The following is a 19,635-nucleotide window of genomic DNA, read 5'->3' as shown; positions in this document are numbered from 1 at the left end:
TAGAACTTACCTTTACAAACTCAGCTGTGAGCTTGCCGTTGAAAGTTGACACCTCTCCTTGTACACTCAGCTTGCCCCGTCTAATGGAGAAGGGCACTATTTCATCATGTGCGGTACTGTGACCCACTCGCTCAAAGATATCAAGGTCCTTCACAACCACGTGGCCATTTAGTCGAACGTCAAACACCTGCAATACAACAATGTCTGTTAATAAACAGCAAAAATGACATTGTGCTTGTTTCACTTCAGCACAGTTCAATGTTGTCGCCATACCTTTTGCTGTGACTGGGCAAAGTAAACCTCTGCATACTTCATTACTAGTATATAGTCGCCTTCGTCACGAATCGGGATGTCATATCCAAAAGTGTCTTCATTGTAGCGCTCCGTCTGGTAGAGAACTTGATCCTCAGGGCTCGAGCGGAGGATCGGCAGGCGCATCCCATAATCCGATGCTACAAAGAATAATTAAATCATATTTAAAAAGGGGAATTGCACTTTTATTTAAATTTTGCCTATCATTTACAATTCTTATATAAGACAAGAACATGTTTTTCTTTTTTTATGCACTCTAGCACAGTGTTTTTCAACCACTGTGCCGTGAGATACAGTCTAATTTCACCTATTTGTGTTCAAAATATGTTTTGCAAAGCAGTAATTATAGTCTGCAAATGATGTGTTGTTGTTGAGTGTCGGTGCTGTCTAGAGCTCGGCAGAGTAACCGTGTAATACTCTTCCATATCAGTCGGTGGCAGCAGGTAGCTAATTGCTTTCTTGATGTGGGAAACAGCGGGAGGCAGTGTGCAGGTAAAAAGGTTTCTAATGCTTAAACCAAAAAATAAACAAAAAGGTGAGTGCCCCTAAGAAAAGGCATTGAAGCTTAGCGAAGGCTATGCAGAAAACCGATGGCTACAAAAGTAAACAAAAACAGAATGCTGGACGACAGCAAAGACTTACTCTGGAGCAATGACGGCATCCATAAAGTACATCTGAACATGACACATACCTGCCAACTTTTGAAATCAGAAAAACCTAGTAGCCAGGGTCCAGGGGCCGCAGGCCCCGGTAGGTCCAGGACAAAGTCCTGGTGGGGGGTTCAGGCTTCGCCCCCCCGACGCAAAATGATTATTAGCATTCAGACAGGTTAAAATGTTGCTAAAACCATCACTTTTCTATCAGTCACAGTGACTTTTCAAAACAAAAATATTACAGCAAAAATCATATGGGTTGATTGACATGTTTATTCTGTAAGCTAACTTCAATAGTTTGAAATTATTTTGACAGTTAATGCCAGTTATCCTGTCAACCTTTCACAAGACTTCAATTTGTTAATTGAAAGTATAAACAGTATAAACACTTTTTACAGTAAACAAATGGTAAAACAGTACTAAACAATTCCATTAAAAAAAAAATTGGTGTCATTATTAACTTTCTGTCCAAGCTTGTATAATCTACTGCCTTGTTCAATTGTATAAAATATTCTGTGCCTAAAATTCACATTTCTATCACAATTATCATACTGTAAACATGGTAAGCTAACTTCATTAAAATTAATAGTCCTGTCAATAGCATGGAATTACAATTCAAATGTAGTTTTTTTGTAAGCCTTTCAAAAGAATTCAAAATATGAAAAATTAATGCAAATTAATTTAAGCCATCAGACACTTGAAAAGTGGCACATCACATCTCTAATGTAATCATTTTAACTTTTCAACAGAAATAGCACTGCAAAAATATTAAGGACATACTTCTGTATTTTGGTAGTTATGCTGTCAACATTTAACAAGATTTCTTCAACTTGGACTTGAAAGCATAAATAGTATAAACACTTTTAACAGTATAACAGTACTAAACAATTCCAATAGATAACATTGGTGTCATTACTTTTTTGTGGCTAAAATCAGAAAAACGTTGAAAGTTTTCCACTTGTATCGCTAGCAACGGCATTAGACTTGTGTTTTTTTGTCCCAACGTGGTCTTTTACATCGCTAATTCCTCCGTGTCCGATCGAAAAATCTTGTCTGCACAAGGTGCAATTCGCGTAGTTTTCACCCTTTTTGGAACGGATAATTATTCCCGGATAGGCTTTTGAATATTCTTCACGGAATGACTGCAGTTTTCTTTTCGGTTTAAGACTCGTTTGCGATGTTTCTCCGGCTGATTCCATGATCGTTCGCTCGTTTGGAAACAATGGCAACAGGTGCCTCGTGCTTGGCAGCGGTGCTATAAATAGCCTCGCGCATTTTTAAAAATATTATTTTTTAATTAATGAAAAACCGTATTTTTTATCACTGCAACCGTAACCCGGAATAGGTTGATGAAAACCGTACTAATTACGGGAAAACCGGAGTAGTTGGCAGGTATGATGACATGACAATCAACAATGTCCCCACAAAGAAGGATAAAAACAACTGAAATATTCTTGACTGCTAAAACAAAGTAGATGTGGGGAATATCGCTCAAAAGGAAGACATGAAACTGCTACAGGAAAATACCAAAAAAAGAGAAAATGCCACCAAAATAGGAGCGCAAGACAAGAACTAAAACACTACACACAGGAAAACAGCAAAAAAGTCCAAATAAGTCAGGTAGTGATGTGACAGGTGGTGATAGTCAGAGGTGGGTAGAGTAGCCAGAAATTGTACTCAAGTAAGAGTACTGTTACTTTAGAGATTTATTACTCAAGTAAAAGTAATGAGTAGTCACCCAAATATTTACTTGAGTAAAAGTAAAAAGTATGTTGTGAAAAAACTACTCAAGTACTGAGTAACTGATGAGTAACATATACACACACACACATATATATATATATACATTGATATATACAGTATATAATTTATATTTATTTATTTTGCCGTTTTTGTTTACATGTTAAAGGTGTTTTAATGAATATACATGCATGTTTAACACATATAGATTCCTTTCTTTCATGAAGACAAGAATATAAGTTGGTGTATTACCTGATTCTGATGACTTGCATTGATTGTAATCAGACAGTAGTGATGATAACGTCCACGTTTTCAAATGGAGGAGAAAAAAAGTTCCTCCTTTCTGTCTAATACCACATGAAAGTGGTTGGTTTTTGGCATCTTATTTGTCCAGCTTCCATATTCGTTTTTATACACTTTACAAGAAATACATTGGCGGCAAACTCCGTAGCTTGCTAGCTTGTTTGCGCTGGCTTTCGGAGACTCTTATTTTGAAAGCGCAGGCGCGATGGAGCGGCACTTTTATTGTGAAGACAGGAACTGTGCAGTCAGTCTTTAGGCTTTTGACGGGATGTACGGTTGAAATAAAAAAGGGTATTTTTTCCTTCACACTTTTGATTGATTGATTGGAACTTTTGTTAGTAGATTGCACAGTACAGTACATATTCCGTACAATTGACCACTAAATGGTAACACCCCAATAAGTTTTTCAACTTGTTTAAGTCAGGTCATGTGACCACCTGGCTCTGTTTGATTGGTCCAACGTCACCAGTGACTGCATCTGATTGGTGGAACGAAGTGAACGTCACCAGTGACTGTATTTGTTGAAACGCAGGCACTATGAAGGTCTGTCTGACAGACCAAAACAAACAAAGCGTGCATTAACAGATCGATCAAAATTAGTAGCGAGTAGCGAGCTGAATGTAGATAAAAGTAGCGGAGTAAAAGTAGCGTTTCTTCTCTATAAATATACTCAAGTAAAAGTAAAAGTATGTTGCATTAAAACTACTCTTAGAAGTACAATGTATCCCAAAAGTTACTCAAGTAGATGTAACGGAGTAAATGTAGCGCGTTACTACCCACCTCTGGTGATAGTACACCTACTTTGAGACAAGAGCTATAGTCAGGCATGGTTGGTTATGCTTTAAAGTCATACCCAACAATTATGACGACGACTTTTTACTGTCAACTGAGTTTAGTTTTTTAATGATTTCTGCTGGTGGTGTGCCTCCGCATTTTTTCACCGCAAAAAATGTGCCTTCACTCAAAAAAGGTTGAAAAACACTGCTCTAGCAAATACATATAATCAAAACTCTGCTTACAATGGAGCCTATGGGAGTTGCTGCATTCTGCTTGTAAAGTGCTTAAACATATCCAGACACTTCCATCAAGGTTTTACATACACACTGTAAGTATGTACAGTATGTAATATAACAGGCACATTTATAACTTACGTAGTTTGCTCATTTTAAGCACACGGTGGCGCATCATTTCCACAAACGCATAACAACGTTCGCTTCTTCCTTCACCAACATCTGTGGTTACTACTCACTGCAGACATCAGGAGAGCCGACAAACATAGTTAAACATCACTTACTGTACAATGTCTGCTCTCACCGTGATGCTGCCTGAAAGGATGTTCATATATTCTCGTTTACATGAAAAATGACTCATAATCCTTGCGAAGAAAAAAAGGGGGGTGGAACAAAGCGTCTTTTCGGGTCTTTTTCCCCTGCCATTTCCGGTCCTTAGTTGGTTGTGAAAGAGTTCCAACTTCTCAGTTTATGTCCATATTATTTTACTAACCAGGTGAGAGGCATGATTTATAGGGGTGTAACGGTACGTGTATTTGTATTGAACCGTTTCGGTACGGGGCTTCCGGTTCGGTTCGGAGGTGTACCGAACGAGTTTCCACACGGACATATTAAGTACGTTGTGTAAACAATGCACACCGAGGCACAACACACGGCATGCTAGCAGCTAACGGGCTAGGATAGACTGACCACACGTCCTCTTTTCACCGGACATGTCCTCTTTTGCGGAGCTGTCAGGGCGGAGTTTCTTAAATGCCTCAAATGTCCGGCATTTTGAGTTAGGGTTGCGTGTATTTTCAATGTGCGTTCAGGGTTAAGAAGGGGTTGAAAACAAAACAAACAGCAGCATTGGTGAGGGAGGGGCAGAGACAGAGAGAGAGAGAGAGAGTTATGATAAACGCGCATGCGTCGTCAAGCTCTGCTTTTTATCCAGAGATTTATCAGATTTAATTTTTTATTATCTATAGCAGGGGTGTCAAAAGTGTGCCCCGGAGGCCATTTGTGGCCCACAGCTAATGTTTTAAAGGCCCACGGCACATTCTAAAAATACTATTCAAATAAACAAAAATGAAATAAAAAAGCTTAAATGTAATTTAGAAAAAGTTGCAATGTTGACTAATAAAACAAAGCTGTTTTTTTTTCTTTCAAACTGTCATTGCTCAAAACATAATATTGAATCAAAATCAATGTTATTATGAATTATTGACCTATCCAAGGTTCCCATTACTTCACATCAAATATTACACTAAGAAAAATATTTTTGATGGAAAATTTTGCCAATTTGGTAAATAAATAACCCAAAAATGTATATTTTGTTGTTTTCTTACTGTACCGAAAATTAATGATTTCGGTACGTACCCTCTAAACCAGTGGTTCTCAAATGGGGGTACGCGTACCCCTGGGAGTACTTGAAGGTATGCCAAGGGGTATGTGAGATTTTTTTTTAAATATTCTAAAAATAGCAACAATTCAAAAATCCTTTATAGATATATTTATTGAATAATACTTCAACAAAATATGAATGTAAGTTCATAAACTGAACATCAAATCAAGTAGGCTATTCCATTCATTACAATGTAACAATGCAACAATGCAATATTCAGTGTTGACAGCTAGATTTTTTTTGTGGACATGTTCCATAAATATTGATCTTAAAGATTTATTTTTTTGTGAAGAAATGTTTAGAATTAAGTTCATGAATCCAGATGGATCTCTAATACAATCCCCAAAGAGGGCACTTTAAGTTGATGATTACTTCTATGTGTAGAAATCTTTATTTATAATTGAATCACTTGTTTATTTTTCAACAAGTTTTTAGTTATTTTTATATCTTTTTTTCCCAAATAGTTCAAGAAAGACCACTACAAATGAGCAATATTTTTGCACTGTTATACAATTTAATAAAACAGAAACTGATGACCTAGTGCTGTATTTTACTTCTTTATCTCTTTTTTTCAACCAAAAATAATTTTCTCTGATTAGGGGTTACATGAATTAAAAACATTTTCACAGGGGGTACATCACTGAAAAAAGGTTGAGAACCACTGCTCTAAACCGAGGTACGTACCGAACAGACATTTTTGTGTACCGTTACACCCCTAATAACAACGTTTGCTTCTTCCTTCACCAACATCTGTGGTTACTACTCACTGCAGACATCAGGAGAGCCAACAAACATAGTTAAACATCACTTACTGTACAATGTCTGCTCTCACCGTGATGCTGCCTGAAAGGATGTACATAGGGGTTAAATCACCAAAAATGATTCCTGGGCGTGGCCACCACTGCTGCTCCCTGCTCCCCTCACCTCCCAGGGGGGTGAACAAGGGAGATGGGTCAAATGCAGAGAATAATTTCGCCACACCTAGTGTGTGTGTGACAATCATTGGTACTTTAACTTTAACTTAATATTCCTGTTTACATGAAAAATGACTCAATCCTTGCGAAGAAAAAAGGGGGGTGGAACAAAGCGTCTTTTCGGGTCATTTTTTCCGCCATTTCCGGTCTTTAGTTGGTTGTGAAAGAGTACAAACTTCTCAGTTTATGTCCATATTCTTTTACTAACCAGGTGAGAGGCATGATTTATAATCTAGAATACACTTTCACGAGCTTTGAGGCGAGAAAGCAGCTGATGATGTCAATACAGCAGCCTAAGGAAGTTACTTCTCTGTGACAATGCGCCGCTAAATGTAGGTCCTTATTTAACGTTAGCGCTTATAATATCAATATCGCTAATACTTGTTTAATATTCAGGTCATGAATTATAAATGGAGTATTTTTGGCGCTTTTTGGATGGTTACTTATTGGCTTTTATGGTCGGAATAGACGCAATGATGTCATGCAAAAAAAAGACCTGTTTTTTTTATATATGAAAGATGAATTATAGGCAAAAATCCCAAATAATCGCAGTTCCCCTTTAAACTAAGGAACATTACTGTATGAATCTACTGAAACACCACATTGCACTTGCGCAAGCTCTGACCTTTTCCCCTGCACTCACTGAAACGGAACCCTGCTGTGTCAAATGGCAAACTGCTACATAGTTTGTACTGCAGCTTGTTCTAGCCATGGAGCAAACAATCTGATCTTATCATCACCTGCCTCTCTGCAAGCATGCTTGAGAGGGGGCTGCGCTGTATTGCTGACTCCTCATTATTTCATAGTTATTTGCGGAAACTAGAGCATGCAGATGTGTCTTCTGGAAATGTACACTATATTGCCAAAAGTATTTGGCCACTAGAGATGCGCGGATAGGCAATTATTTCATCCGCAACCGCATCAGAAAGTCGACAACCATCCGCCATCCACCCGATGTAACATTTGATCAGAACCGCACACGCCCGTTGTTATATATCTAATATAGACGATGCAAGGCATTAGTGAGGTTATAAAGCTTTTGCCTGTTAAAGAAAGGAGACTGATCCAATGCAGCACAGACATTCGCGTGCCACGCTGTCACGACCCAGACGCACACCAGTGCACAATCATATGGGAGCCGCGCTGAGCGCACCTCCAAGCGCGTCTCGCTGCCGGCGACGGCCGGGTATGGGCCCGACGCTCCAGCGCCATCCATTTTCAGGGCTAGTTGATTCGGCAGGTGGGTTGTTACACACTCCTTAGCGGGTTCCGACGTCCATGGCCACCGTCCTGCTGTCTATATCAACCAGGGTGAGCCCCACCCCTTTCGTGAGCGCACTGCGCGCGGAGTGACCCCTGTTACGCGCCCCCCGGCAACAGGGGTGGCGGGCAGGTAAGCTGTTTACCTGCTGCGCGTGACGCCGGCCGCGGCGAAGGCGGACGAGGCGGGGTGTCGGTGCGGTGGGCGCGGTGGTGACCCTGGACGTGCGTCGGGCCCTTCTCGCGGATCGCCTCAGCTACGGCTCCCGGTGGGGCCCTCTCGGGGGAAGGGGCCTCGGTCCCGGACCCCGGCGAGGCGTCGGGGGCCTTCTCCGCTCCGTAAAAGTGTCCATCTCTTTTTTTTTTTTCTTCTGTTGTGGCATATGCTGCAGGTGCCTGCTCGTTTTTCGTATGTGGGTAACAACATTTAACTATGTATATATATTTCCCAATTGGTTTAACTGCCACCCGCCTGAATCTATTTAAAATCTAATTTTTTTTTATTTCAACCGCCCGACCCGACCCGCGGATAAAATCTAATTTTTTAAAATTTCATCCGCCCGATCCGCGGATAATCCGCGGTTGTGCCCGCAAACCGCGCATCTCTATTGGCCACCCATTCAAATGATGAGAATCAGGTGTCCTAATCACTTGGCCCGGTGTATCAAATCAAGCACTTAGGCATGGAGACTGCAAACATTTGTGAAAGAATGGGCCGCTCTCAGTGATTTCCAGCGTGGAACTGTCATAGGATGCCACCTGTGCAACAAATCCAGTCGGGAAATTTCCTCGCTTCTAAATATTCCAAAGTCAAATGCCGACTTTATCATAAGAAAATGGAAGAGTTTGGGAGCAACAGCAACTCAGCCATGAAGTGGTAGGCCACGTAAACTGACAGAGAGGGGTCCCAAGAGAATGCTACATTTCGGACTGCATTGTGCCGAGTGTGACATTTGGTGGAGAAGGAATTATGGTGTGGGGTTGTTTTTCCAGGAGTTGGGCTTGGCCCCTTAGTTCCAGTGAAAGGAACTTTGAATGCTCCAGGATACCAAAACATTCCATGCTCCCAACCTTGTGGGAACAGTTTAGAGCGGGCCCCTTCCTCTTCCGACATGACTGGTGTGGATGAACTTGACTGGCCTGCACAGAGTCCTGACCTGAACCCGATAGAACACCTTTGGGATGAATTTAGAACGGAGACTGAGAGCCAGGCCTTCTCCACCAACATCAGTGTGTGACCTCACCAATGCGCTTTTGGAAGAATGGTGGAACATTCCTATAAACACACTCTGCAACCTTGTGGACAGCCTTCCCAGAAGAGTTGAAGCTGTAATAGCTGCAAAAGGTCATATTGAACCCTATGGGTTAGGAATGGGATGGCACTTCAACTTCATATGCGAGTCAAGGCAAGTGGCCAAATACTTTTGGCAATATAGTGCAGTGTTTTTTCAACCACTGTGCAGCGGCCCACTAGTGGACCGTGAGATATTATCTGGTGTGCCGTGGGAGATTATGTAATTTCACCTAATTTGCAAACCAGTAATTATAATCCGCAAATAATGTGCGGTTGTCGAGTGTTTGTGCTGTCTAGAGCTCGGCAGAGTAACCGTGTAATACTCTTCCATATCAGTAGGTGGCAGCAGGTAGCTAATTGCTTTGTGGACGTCAAGAACGTGGTTTGTTGTGATCACAATATGCGGACGACAGCGGGAGACAATGTGCAGGTAAAAAGGTGTCTAATGCCTAAACCAAAAATAAACGAAAGGCTAGTGCGCTAAGAAAAGGCATTGAAGCTTAGGGATGGCTATGCAAAACAAAACTGAATTGGACAGAATGCTGGACGACAGCAAAGACTTACAGTGTGTGCAGCAGCAGACGGCGTCCACAAAGTACATCCGTACATGACATGACAATCGACAACAAAATAGGAGCGCAAGACAAGAACTAAAACACTACACAGGAAAACTAGGGGTGTAACGGTACGTGTATTTGTATTGAACCATTTCAGTATGGGGGTTTCGGTTCGGTGGTGTATCGAACGAGTTTCCACACGGACATAAAAGTTAAAAAAAGTTAAAGTACCAATGATTGTCACACACACACTAGGTGTGGCGAAATTATTCTCTGCATTTGACCCATCACCCTTGATCACCCCCTGGGAGGTGAGGGGAGCAGTGGGCAGCAGCGGTGGCTGCGCCCGGGAATCATTTTGGTGATTTAACCCCCAATTCCAACCCTTGATGCTGAGTGCCAAGCAGGGAGGTAATGGGTCCCATTTTTATAGTCTTTGGTATGACTCGGCCGGGATTTGAACTCCCAACCTACCGATCTCAGGACGGACACTCTAACCACTAGGCCACCGAGTAGCCGCCTCCGCTTCCTTCTGCCTCTGTCAGTCCTCTACACAGCACCCAGCATTGTCCCACCCACACAACCATCTGATTGGTTACAAACAGAGCGGTAACAGCCAATCAGCAGTGCGTATTCAGAGCGCATGTAGTCAGTGCTTAGCGTTTAGCAGGTAATCATCAGGCAGCGGACTCTCCCCAAATGATAATAAACACCTCCCAGTCAACTACTAGTAACATCACTATGAGCCCGTTGACCTTCTAGAAACCTAAACGGCAGCTCAGCTCGCTCGCAGTCCTGGCTTGAGGTGAAGGCTAATTCGCTTTTAGCGTAACGTTAGCTCATTTTGCGGTGTGTGTGTTACGGACAGCAAAGCCCTGTCAGTCTGTTATTTCACTTGACCTTTTTCTGTGTTGATTGAGCTGTGTTGAAGCAGCAAAAAAAGACATTATGTTAAATGAAGAGTTTCTGTCTCTGATAGTTGATCTAATAATGTAAGTGCATCATTAAGCCTACATGAACTCCATGGTGTTCAGGGATGAATAGTCTCTCCTATGGCTATTGTACTATTTTTTCCAGCTATAGTTACATTAATCATTAGTAATGCAGCAGCCTAGTTTTGAATGGCAGGGTCCCTGCTATCACATGTTGATAAAAATATAACATTTACATAATAAAAATCAACTACAGGCTTCCCAAATGCTGTAAAAAATTAAGCATGATGAGTTGACTTGAAACTGTTTAATGTTGCACTTTTTATATGTAGAAGAAAAGTTTTGTCATTTTATTTAATCTGAGCAACAACTTGAGGCAGTTTAATGGTGATTAACGTGGCCAGAATTATCATAGTGTTCCCAATGTTAAAAGGATAAAGCCATTGTTTACAAAGTTGGTACATAAATAACCACACAATTTATATTTTGTTGTTTTCTTACTGTACCGAAAATGAACCGAACCCTCCATCCATCCATCCATCCATTTTCTACCGCTTATTCCCATTGGGGTCGCGGGGGGCGCTGGAGCCTATCTCAGCTACAATCGGGCGGAAGGCGGGGTACACCCTGGACAAGTCGCCACCTCATCGCAGGGCCAACACAGATAGACAGACAACATTCACACTCACATTCACCGTTACCTCTAAACCGAGGTACGTACCGAACTGAAATTTTTGTGTATTGTTACACCCCTAAGGAAAACAGCAAAATTGCGCAAAATACTCAAAATAAGTCAGGGTGTGATGTGACAGGTGGTGACAGTACACCTACTTTGAGACAAGAGCTATAGTGATGCGTGCTTGGTTATGCTTTAAATTCATATCCAACAATTGCGAGAACGACTTTTTACTGTCAATATCGGCTGCTGTGTTTCATTTTTTTTAAGTTTTCTGCTGGTTTTCAATGACAAAAATGTGCTTTGGCTCCAAAAGACTGATTAAACTTGATTAAAGTGGCCAGAATTATTATAGTGTTCCCAATGTTAAAAGGATAAAGCCATTGTTTACAAATTTGGTACATAAATAACCACAAAATGTATATTTTGTTGTTTTCTTACTGTACCGAAAATGAACCGAACCGTTACCTCTAAGCCGAGGTACGTACCGAACTGAAATTTTTGTGTATTTGTAGCCGAGCTAAATTTTATTCTATTTTATTTTAATTTTGGTCATTTATTCACATCATTTTTTTGTGGTGAACTTCCCCAAAAGTGTTTCTCATTGTAAATAGGTTCCACTCTCTTATTTTCCATTACATACCTTTTTGTTTCCCTGGGGGGTGATTTGGCGTTGCACCTTTGTGACTAGCTTCAGTGAGCACTGACGCTCGGAGCTGGTAAGTCACGTTTATGTCTCTCTCCCTTTTTGTTTTATAAACTTTTTGGTTGTCGTTCTTAAAAGTGTTTTGTGGGAATGCGCACTGTCTTGTGACTTGTTGGTGGGCATGCGTGTTGAATTCCTGAATGTTGGTTGTTGAATTAGTGACAAAAAAAAAAAGACTTTTGTATGCTAAATGATGCGTGGATTAGCCTATTGCTAGCGGCAGTTGTTGCGGGGTTTCCTGGTCTCGTAAGTTTACGCACGGGTCAGGGGCTCTGTTGTGTGTCTGTGTGGACATCTTGTGTGCCGCTCTAGCATTAATATGAGTGTGTATTATTTTCTTCTTTATTTTTAGTGGAGAGAGATCGTTTTTGCCGTGGACTGTGTGTGACGCCCCGTTGTTTTTGTTTCTATTCAAAAAAGGTATGTATGTTATGAGGTATTTTTGACATAGTTTATTGTATAAAAAATATAAAAAGAGTCGATGTGGGTGGGAAAGATGAGGTGTATTACTGCACATTTTAAGGATCATTTTTCTTAATATATATTGTTATTTGCTGAAGTATATATTTTATATACTGTGTTTTATTTAATTAATTTAATTGAGACTATTTTATGCTTTATTTACCTTTTCATTATTATTATTATTATTACTATTTTAGTTATTATTATTATTATTATTATTTCCACATTAAGAATATATAATTGAATTGAGTGAGCACCGACGCTCGGAGCTGTGGAGAGAGATCGTTTTTGCCGTGGACTGTGTGTGACGCCTCGTTGTTTTTGTTTCTATTCAAAAAGGTGAATAAATCCTCCATGATTCAACTCCAGTGTGTGCGCCTCACTACAAGATACACAACGCAGATCAGTGACTGTTACATATTGTTACACCCCTAAGGAAAACAGCAAAATTGCGCAAAATACTCAAAATAAGTCAGGGTGTGATGTGACAGGTGGTGACAGTACACCTACTTTGAGACAAGAGCTATAGTGATGCGTGCTTGGTTATGCTTTATCAAATCAAATCAACTTTATTTATAAAGCACATTTAAAATTTACCACAGGGGTAGCCAAAGTGCTGTACAATGAACAGGTTAAAAGATAAAACGAGTACCGAGCAAACACAACACAAACAGAACACGATAAAGAAAAAAATAATTAAAATAGAATAAATAAAAACATAAAAACATAAAAACAGGTTCACAGCAGGTGTATTATGGGGCGCCATTGCAGGATGGATATCACTCAGTGTTAAAAGCCATGGAATAAAAGTATGTTTTTAAGAGAGATTTAAAAACAGGAAGAGAGGAGGCTTGTCTAACACTCAGGGGTAGGTCGTTCCAGAGCTTGGGAGCAGCAACGGCGAAAGCTCTGTCACCTCTAAGCTTCAGCCTTGTGTCAGGGACCGTCAACAGCAGCTGATCGGTTGATCTTAAGGATCGGGTGGGGAAGTAAGGCTGAAGGAGGTCGGAGAGATAGGTTGGCGCGAGGTTGTTTAGACATTTAAAAACAAATAAAAGGAGTTTAAAATTGATTCGGTAACGCACAGGGAGCCAGTGAAGGGACGCTAAAATAGGGGTGATGTGCTCACGTCTGCGGGTCTGTGTTAGCAGACGAGCAGCAGAGTTCTGCACGAGCTGCAGGCGGGCGAGGGAGGCCTGGCTAATGCCAACATACAGGGCATTGCAGTAATCAAGACGAGTCGAGATAAAGGCGTGGATTAATTTCTCAAGATCATGTCTTGATAGAAGCGGTTTCACTTTCGCTATTTGGCGTAATTGATAAAAGCTTTTTTGAACGACGCTGCTGATTTGTTTTTCGAATTTAAAATCTGAGTCAAACTTTACCCCCAGGTTTGTGACAGAGTTGCTGAGATACGGGGTCAGAGTGCCGAGGTCAATGTTGGGCGAGGGAGAGCGACTTGGACCGAACAACATAACTTCTGTTTTATCTTCATTTAGGCTCAGGAAGTTAGCTGAAAGCCAGACTTTGATGTCGTGCAGGCAGTCAATAAGACGTTGAACCGTGTTATTTTGTGCCATGGGAAAATAAATCTGGCAATCATCGGCGTAAAAATGAAATGCAATACTGTACTTCCTAAAAATAGAACCAAGGGGGAGAAGGTAAAGCGCAAATAAAATTGGGGCAAGGATTGAGCCCTGGGGGACCCCATGTGGTAAAGGAGCTGTGGACGACATAAAACTGTCTACTTTTACACAAAAACTCCTGTCGGTTAGGTACGACCGGAACCAGTTGAGGGCGGCGCCCTTAATGCCCACACAGTTCTCAAGACGAGTGATTAAGGTGGCGTGGAACGCAGCAGACAGATCTAAAAGCACCAGGACAACATATTTACCAGAATCAGTGGACAGGAGGATATCGTTAAAAACTTTTAGAAGTGCTGACTCTGTGCTGTGGAGGGCTTTAAAACCGGACTGGAACAGCTCAGTGATACCATTATCCTCTAAGAAGGGCAACAACTGACTGTAGACAACCTTCTCTAATATTTTGGAAATGTATGGAAGATTAGAGATAGGTCTGAGGTTAGAGAGGAGAGAGGGGTCGAGGCTGGGTTTTTTAAGTAGAGGTCGTACCACTGCATGTTTAAACTCTACTGGAACTATTCCAGAAGAGAGGCTACTATTGATAATTTATTTACTTTAAATTCATATCCAACAAATGCGACTTTTTACTGTCAATATCGGCTGCTGTGTTTCATTTTTTTAAGTTTTCTGCTGGTTTTCAATGACAAAAATGTGCTTTGGCTGCAAAACACTGATATAGTGCATGTTACTGACTGTTTGTCAAGTAAGCAACTCAACATCCGTCACTCACCTTTACCGACTTTCCCTTCCAAGGGGTCCTTTTTGAAGTGAATGCCGTGCACGTCCACATGCGACTCCCCTCCGGCGTTGACAGCCCAGATCACCCTCTCTGCCAGGCTGGGGCCGCCGCCGCCGCCGTCCGCCCGACACCGCACAAGCACCGCCGCAAGCAGCCCGGCGAGGAGCTGCGCCGTGAGCCGCCGCATTGTCACACACACACACGCCGCCTGGTCGCTCCTTCACACGCAGACAAGCACGGTCAGCGGCGTAGTTGGACTTGAAAGTGAAATACCTTCAAGAACCAAAAAACACACAAGATTTAGCGCGATTTCCCCCAAAATGAGCTAGCAGGCTGGACGGGATGACATGCAATATGATATGAGTGGTTAGCCAGGAAGCTAGCACAGCCACTAAAAAAAAAAACGCACGACAAAGATATTAGCATTTAAGAAGCAAACGACGATGTATGATAATACATATTTTATTCAAATAAATGTACTAGTAGTTAAGTAAAAGTAACGTTGTGCTATCTAGCTAACATACCTGTCTAACCAGAAATACGTGGTCTACGTGAGTGCGGCTAACAATGTGTCTTACCTACCTGTCGCCAAAGGTAGGAATGTTGTCAAAGTGCGTGATAAAGTCCCGCTAGATACACGCAACTGCAATGTCGGCGTTCATATATTGTAAGATGGTAAAAGTGTCAGCCTGCAACACTTGACGACTTTCATTCAAAGTGTGTGCATCTTCCACGGGCTGCTGGCTGCGGCGCTACCTAACGCGGCAGATGAGTGACGTGAGCGACTGACCAATCACAGCGTCCGATGTGTCACGCTGCGAACCAATCGCGTCCTTCTTGCATGGCCGTGTTCCTCTCCTCTGGCACGCCCCACGGCTGTTAAAACCATAGACATTGTTGTAAGGGTGTGCGCAGCATGGAGCGCTACTGCCTACTGGCGCTGACGAGACGCGGGGCCGCCATCTTGGAGTGGTGATCCGCTCCACTCAGTGCAATTCATTTGGCAGGAGCAGAGGTGGGTAGAGTAGCCAGAAATTGTACTCAAGTAAGAGTACTGTTACTTTAGAGATTTATTACTCAAGTAAAAGTAAGGAGTAGTCACCCAAATATTTACTTGAGTAAAAGTAAAAAGTATGTTGTGAAAAAACTACTCAACTACTGAGTAACTGATAAGTAACATATATATATATATATATATATATATATATATATATATATATATATATATATATATATATATATATATATATATACACACACAGCAGCAGTAATCAAATGGTTCAACAACATCCAAGACAAACAACAGCACAACTTTATCTCCTTCGATATCGAAGAATTTTACCCTTCCATCACGCAAGACCTACTGACTCAAGCACTAGACTTCGCCTCAGACTACGACTCAATCACAGGCAACGAAAGAAACATCATCATCCACGCAAAAAACTCCATTCTCATCCACAACAGTACACCATGGCAAAAAAAGAACAATGCAACATTTGACGTCACTATGGGAAGTTTTGACGGAGCAGAAACGTGTGAACTCGTTGGGAGTTTCCTCCTCTCCCAGCTCGCTAGCCTCAATCTGAACCTTGGTATTTACCGTGATGACGGACTGGCAGTGTGTCGCGCCTCGCCAAGGAGCAGCGAGAATACCAAGAAGCGCATATGCCAAATTTTCAAAGAGAACGGCCTACGGATCACGATTGAAGCCAACAAGCAAACCGTCAACCTCCTTGACGTCACTTTCAACCTGAGAAATAACAGCTACCAACCATTCACGAAACCCAACACAACACTCCAATACGTGCACCATGACAGCAACCACCCACCCACCACCACGAAAAGAATACCTACCGGAATCAATAAAAGGCTATCGATGCTGTCATCTAGCAAAGCTGAATTTGACCAAGCAACCCCCCCGTACCAAAAAGCCCTTGATGAAAGCGGATACAATTTCACCCTCACCTATGAACCCACGCCAGGAAACCAGCCAAAAAAGAACAGAAAACGAAACGACATCATCTGGTACAACCCCCCATACAGCAAAAACGTCTCAACTAACATTGGCCACAAATTCCTCACTCTGATTGACAAACACTTTCCCAAAAGCAACACCCTAAGAAAAGTACTCAACAAGAACAACATTAAATTGAGCTACAGCTGCATGAACAATATACGACAAATTATCTCAAACCACAACAAAACAATTGCAAATGAGCCGTCGGCCCCCGGACAGAGCGACCCCAAAACCAACAAAGGCTGCAACTGCCGCAAGAAACCTGATTGCCCTCTCAACGGGGGGTGCTTACAAGCATCAGTTGTCTACCAATCTAAGGTAATACGCAAGGACATTAACACATCCGACACATATGTAGGATTAACCGAGGGAGAATTCAAAACCAGATGGAACAATCACAAGGCTTCTTTCAGGAACAAAAACCTGCGAAATACCACAGAACTCAGCAAACACATTTGGGACCTCAAAGACAATAATGTTGAATATTCAATAACATGGCAAATTCTTGCATCCAGCACACCTTACAATAGTGGTAATAAAAGATGCAACCTATGCTTGAAAGAGAAACTGTTTATTATTTACCGTCCAGACCTGTCATCCCTCAACAAGCGCAGCGAAATTGTAACAACATGCCGCCACAGACGGAAACACCTCCTAGGTAACACATGAGCCAATCACCACGCCCCTAGGCCAGCCTGTACCCACCCACTCTGTGCCCTATATAAACCATGGTATGCGAATGCTCCCATTAAAATCTCCTGATGATTGAGGGAACCCCCTCATGAAACAGGCCTGTAGAGATGAAATAGTCTTGTGATTTTTTTTCCCACATATGCGGTCCTCTCCAAGGTTTCTCATAGTCATTCACATCGACGTCCCACTGGGGTGAGTTTTTCCTTGCCCTTATGTGGGCTCTGTACCGAGGATGTGGTTGTGGCTTGTGCAGCCCTTTGAGACACTTGTGATTTAGGGCTATATAAATAAACATTGATTGATTGATTGATTGATTATTTATTTATTTCAGGCAATGACATAAAAAAGTACAAAGTTGACAACACATAATAATATAAATTAATGTAGTGCAAAAGGTAATGTATATTATGTAATATATAATGTAATATATTTTGTATTACATTCTTCCCTTAAATTATCATGTTTACAGTGATTGTTTTATATGTATTTTTTATGTATGTTGCCTTGGACAAAAGTGTCTGGCAAATATTTAAACATAAACATATATAAACACCTGAAAGTCTTTATATCAGCTAAAACCACCAATCTGTTTCACTGGATTCAGAATAAAACCAAATTCTGTCTTACCCAACAATGTTAGTATTTGAATATTGTTACTTGAAGCTAGACTAAATTTAGACTTGTATAGCCACAATATTATACTGGTCAGCTAACATATATTACCCCCCCCTCCCCTACACAATCTGGACTGTGGCCCTAACTTTTACCCCTGTTGGCTTTTACAATCTTTATCTTCATCATTTATTTCAACTTTATGTTATTCAAGTATGACATTTTTAAATGTAATTAATTTCATTGACAAGCAATTCTATTATGATCATACTCTTGTTTGCTAGCAGCTACGATTTCAGTACTACAGGTAAAAGCCAGTAAATTAGAATATTTTGAAAAACTTGATTTATTTCAGTAATTGCATTCAAAAGGTGTAACTTGTACATTATATTTATTCATTGCACACAGACTGATGCATTCAAATGTTTATTTCATTTAATTTTGATGATTTGAAGTGGCAACAAATGAAAATCCAAAATTCCGTGTGTCACAAAATTAGAATATTACTTAAGGCTAATACAAAAAAGGGATTTTTAGAAATGTTGGCCAACTGAAAAGTATGAAAATGAAAAATATGAGCATGTACAATACTCAATACTTGGTTGGAGCTCCTTTTGCCTCAATTACTGCGTTAATGCGGCGTGGCATGGAGTCGATGAGTTTCTGGCACTGCTCAGGTGTTATGAGAGCCCAGGTTGCTCTGATAGTGGCCTTCAACTCTTCTGCGTTTTTGGGTCTGGCATTCTGCATCTTCCTTTTCACAGATTTTCTATGGGGCTAAGGTCAGGGGAGTTGGCGGGCCAATTTAGAACAGAAATACCATGGTCCGTAAACCAGGCACGGGTAGATTTTGCGCTGTGTGCAGGCGCCAAGTCCTGTTGGAACTTGAAATCTCCATCTCCATAGAGCAGGTCAGCAGCAGGAAGCATGAAGTGCTCTAAAACTTGCTGGTAGACGGCTGCGTTGACCCTGGATCTCAGGAAACAGAGTGGACCGACACCAGAGATGACATGGCACCCCAAACCATCACTGATGGTGGAAACTATACACTAGACTTCAGGCAACGTGGATCCTGTGCCTCTCCTGTCTTCCTCCAGACTCTGGGACCTCGATTTCCAAAGGAAATGCAAAATTTGCATGGTTGGGTGATGGTTTGGGGTGCCATGTCATCTGCTGGTGTCGGTCCACTCTGTTTCCTGAGATCCAGGGTCAACGCAGCCGTCTACCAGCAAGTTTTAGAGCACTTCATGCTTCCTGCTGCTGACCTGCTCTATGGAGATGGAGATTTCAAGTTCCAACAGGACTTGGCGCCTGCACACAGCGCAAAATCTACCCGTGCCTGGTTTACGGACCATGGTATTTCTGTTCTAAATTGGCCCGCCAACTCCCCTGACCTTAGCCCCATAGAAAATCTGTGCGGTATTGTGAAAAGGAAGATGCAGAATGCCAGACCCAAAAAGGCAGAAGAGTTGAAGGCCACTATCAGAGCAACCTGGGCTCTCATAACACCTGAGCAGTGCCAGAAACTCATCGACTCCATGCCACGCCGCATTAACGCAGTAATTGAGGCAAAAGGAGCTCCAACCAAGTATTGAGTATTGTACATGCTCATATTTTTCATTTTCATACTTTTCAGTTGGCCAACATTTCTAAAAATCCCTTTTTTGT

The 19,635-nt window shown here is 41.6% G+C and overlaps 1 protein-coding gene across 2 annotated transcripts in view; it reads right to left on the bottom strand.

The window, feature by feature from the left end:
• mlec (malectin) overlaps positions 1-15,410 on the bottom strand; it is a 37,868-nt gene extending 22,458 nt beyond the window's left edge. The window contains exons 1-4 of one of the 2 annotated variants that reach the window (XM_061985847.2): positions 15,228-15,410; positions 14,637-14,863; positions 274-452; positions 11-187 (exon numbers count right to left, since the gene is read on the bottom strand). In XM_061985847.2, the coding sequence (XP_061841831.2) occupies positions 11-187; positions 274-452; positions 14,637-14,832 (552 nt within the window). In that variant the 5' untranslated portion in view covers positions 14,833-14,863; positions 15,228-15,410. Of the gene's footprint in view, positions 1-10; positions 188-273; positions 453-14,636; positions 14,919-15,227 lie in introns of both variants that reach the window. The other variant, XM_061985846.2, reaches the window with a different exon arrangement.
• Positions 15,411-19,635: the final 4,225 nt, after the last annotated feature.

Source organism: Nerophis lumbriciformis, linkage group LG12, assembly GCF_033978685.3.
Source record: "Nerophis lumbriciformis linkage group LG12, RoL_Nlum_v2.1, whole genome shotgun sequence".
NCBI lineage: Eukaryota > Metazoa > Chordata > Actinopteri > Syngnathiformes > Syngnathidae > Nerophis > Nerophis lumbriciformis.
This window is presented reverse-complemented; position numbering and strand designations above follow the sequence as displayed.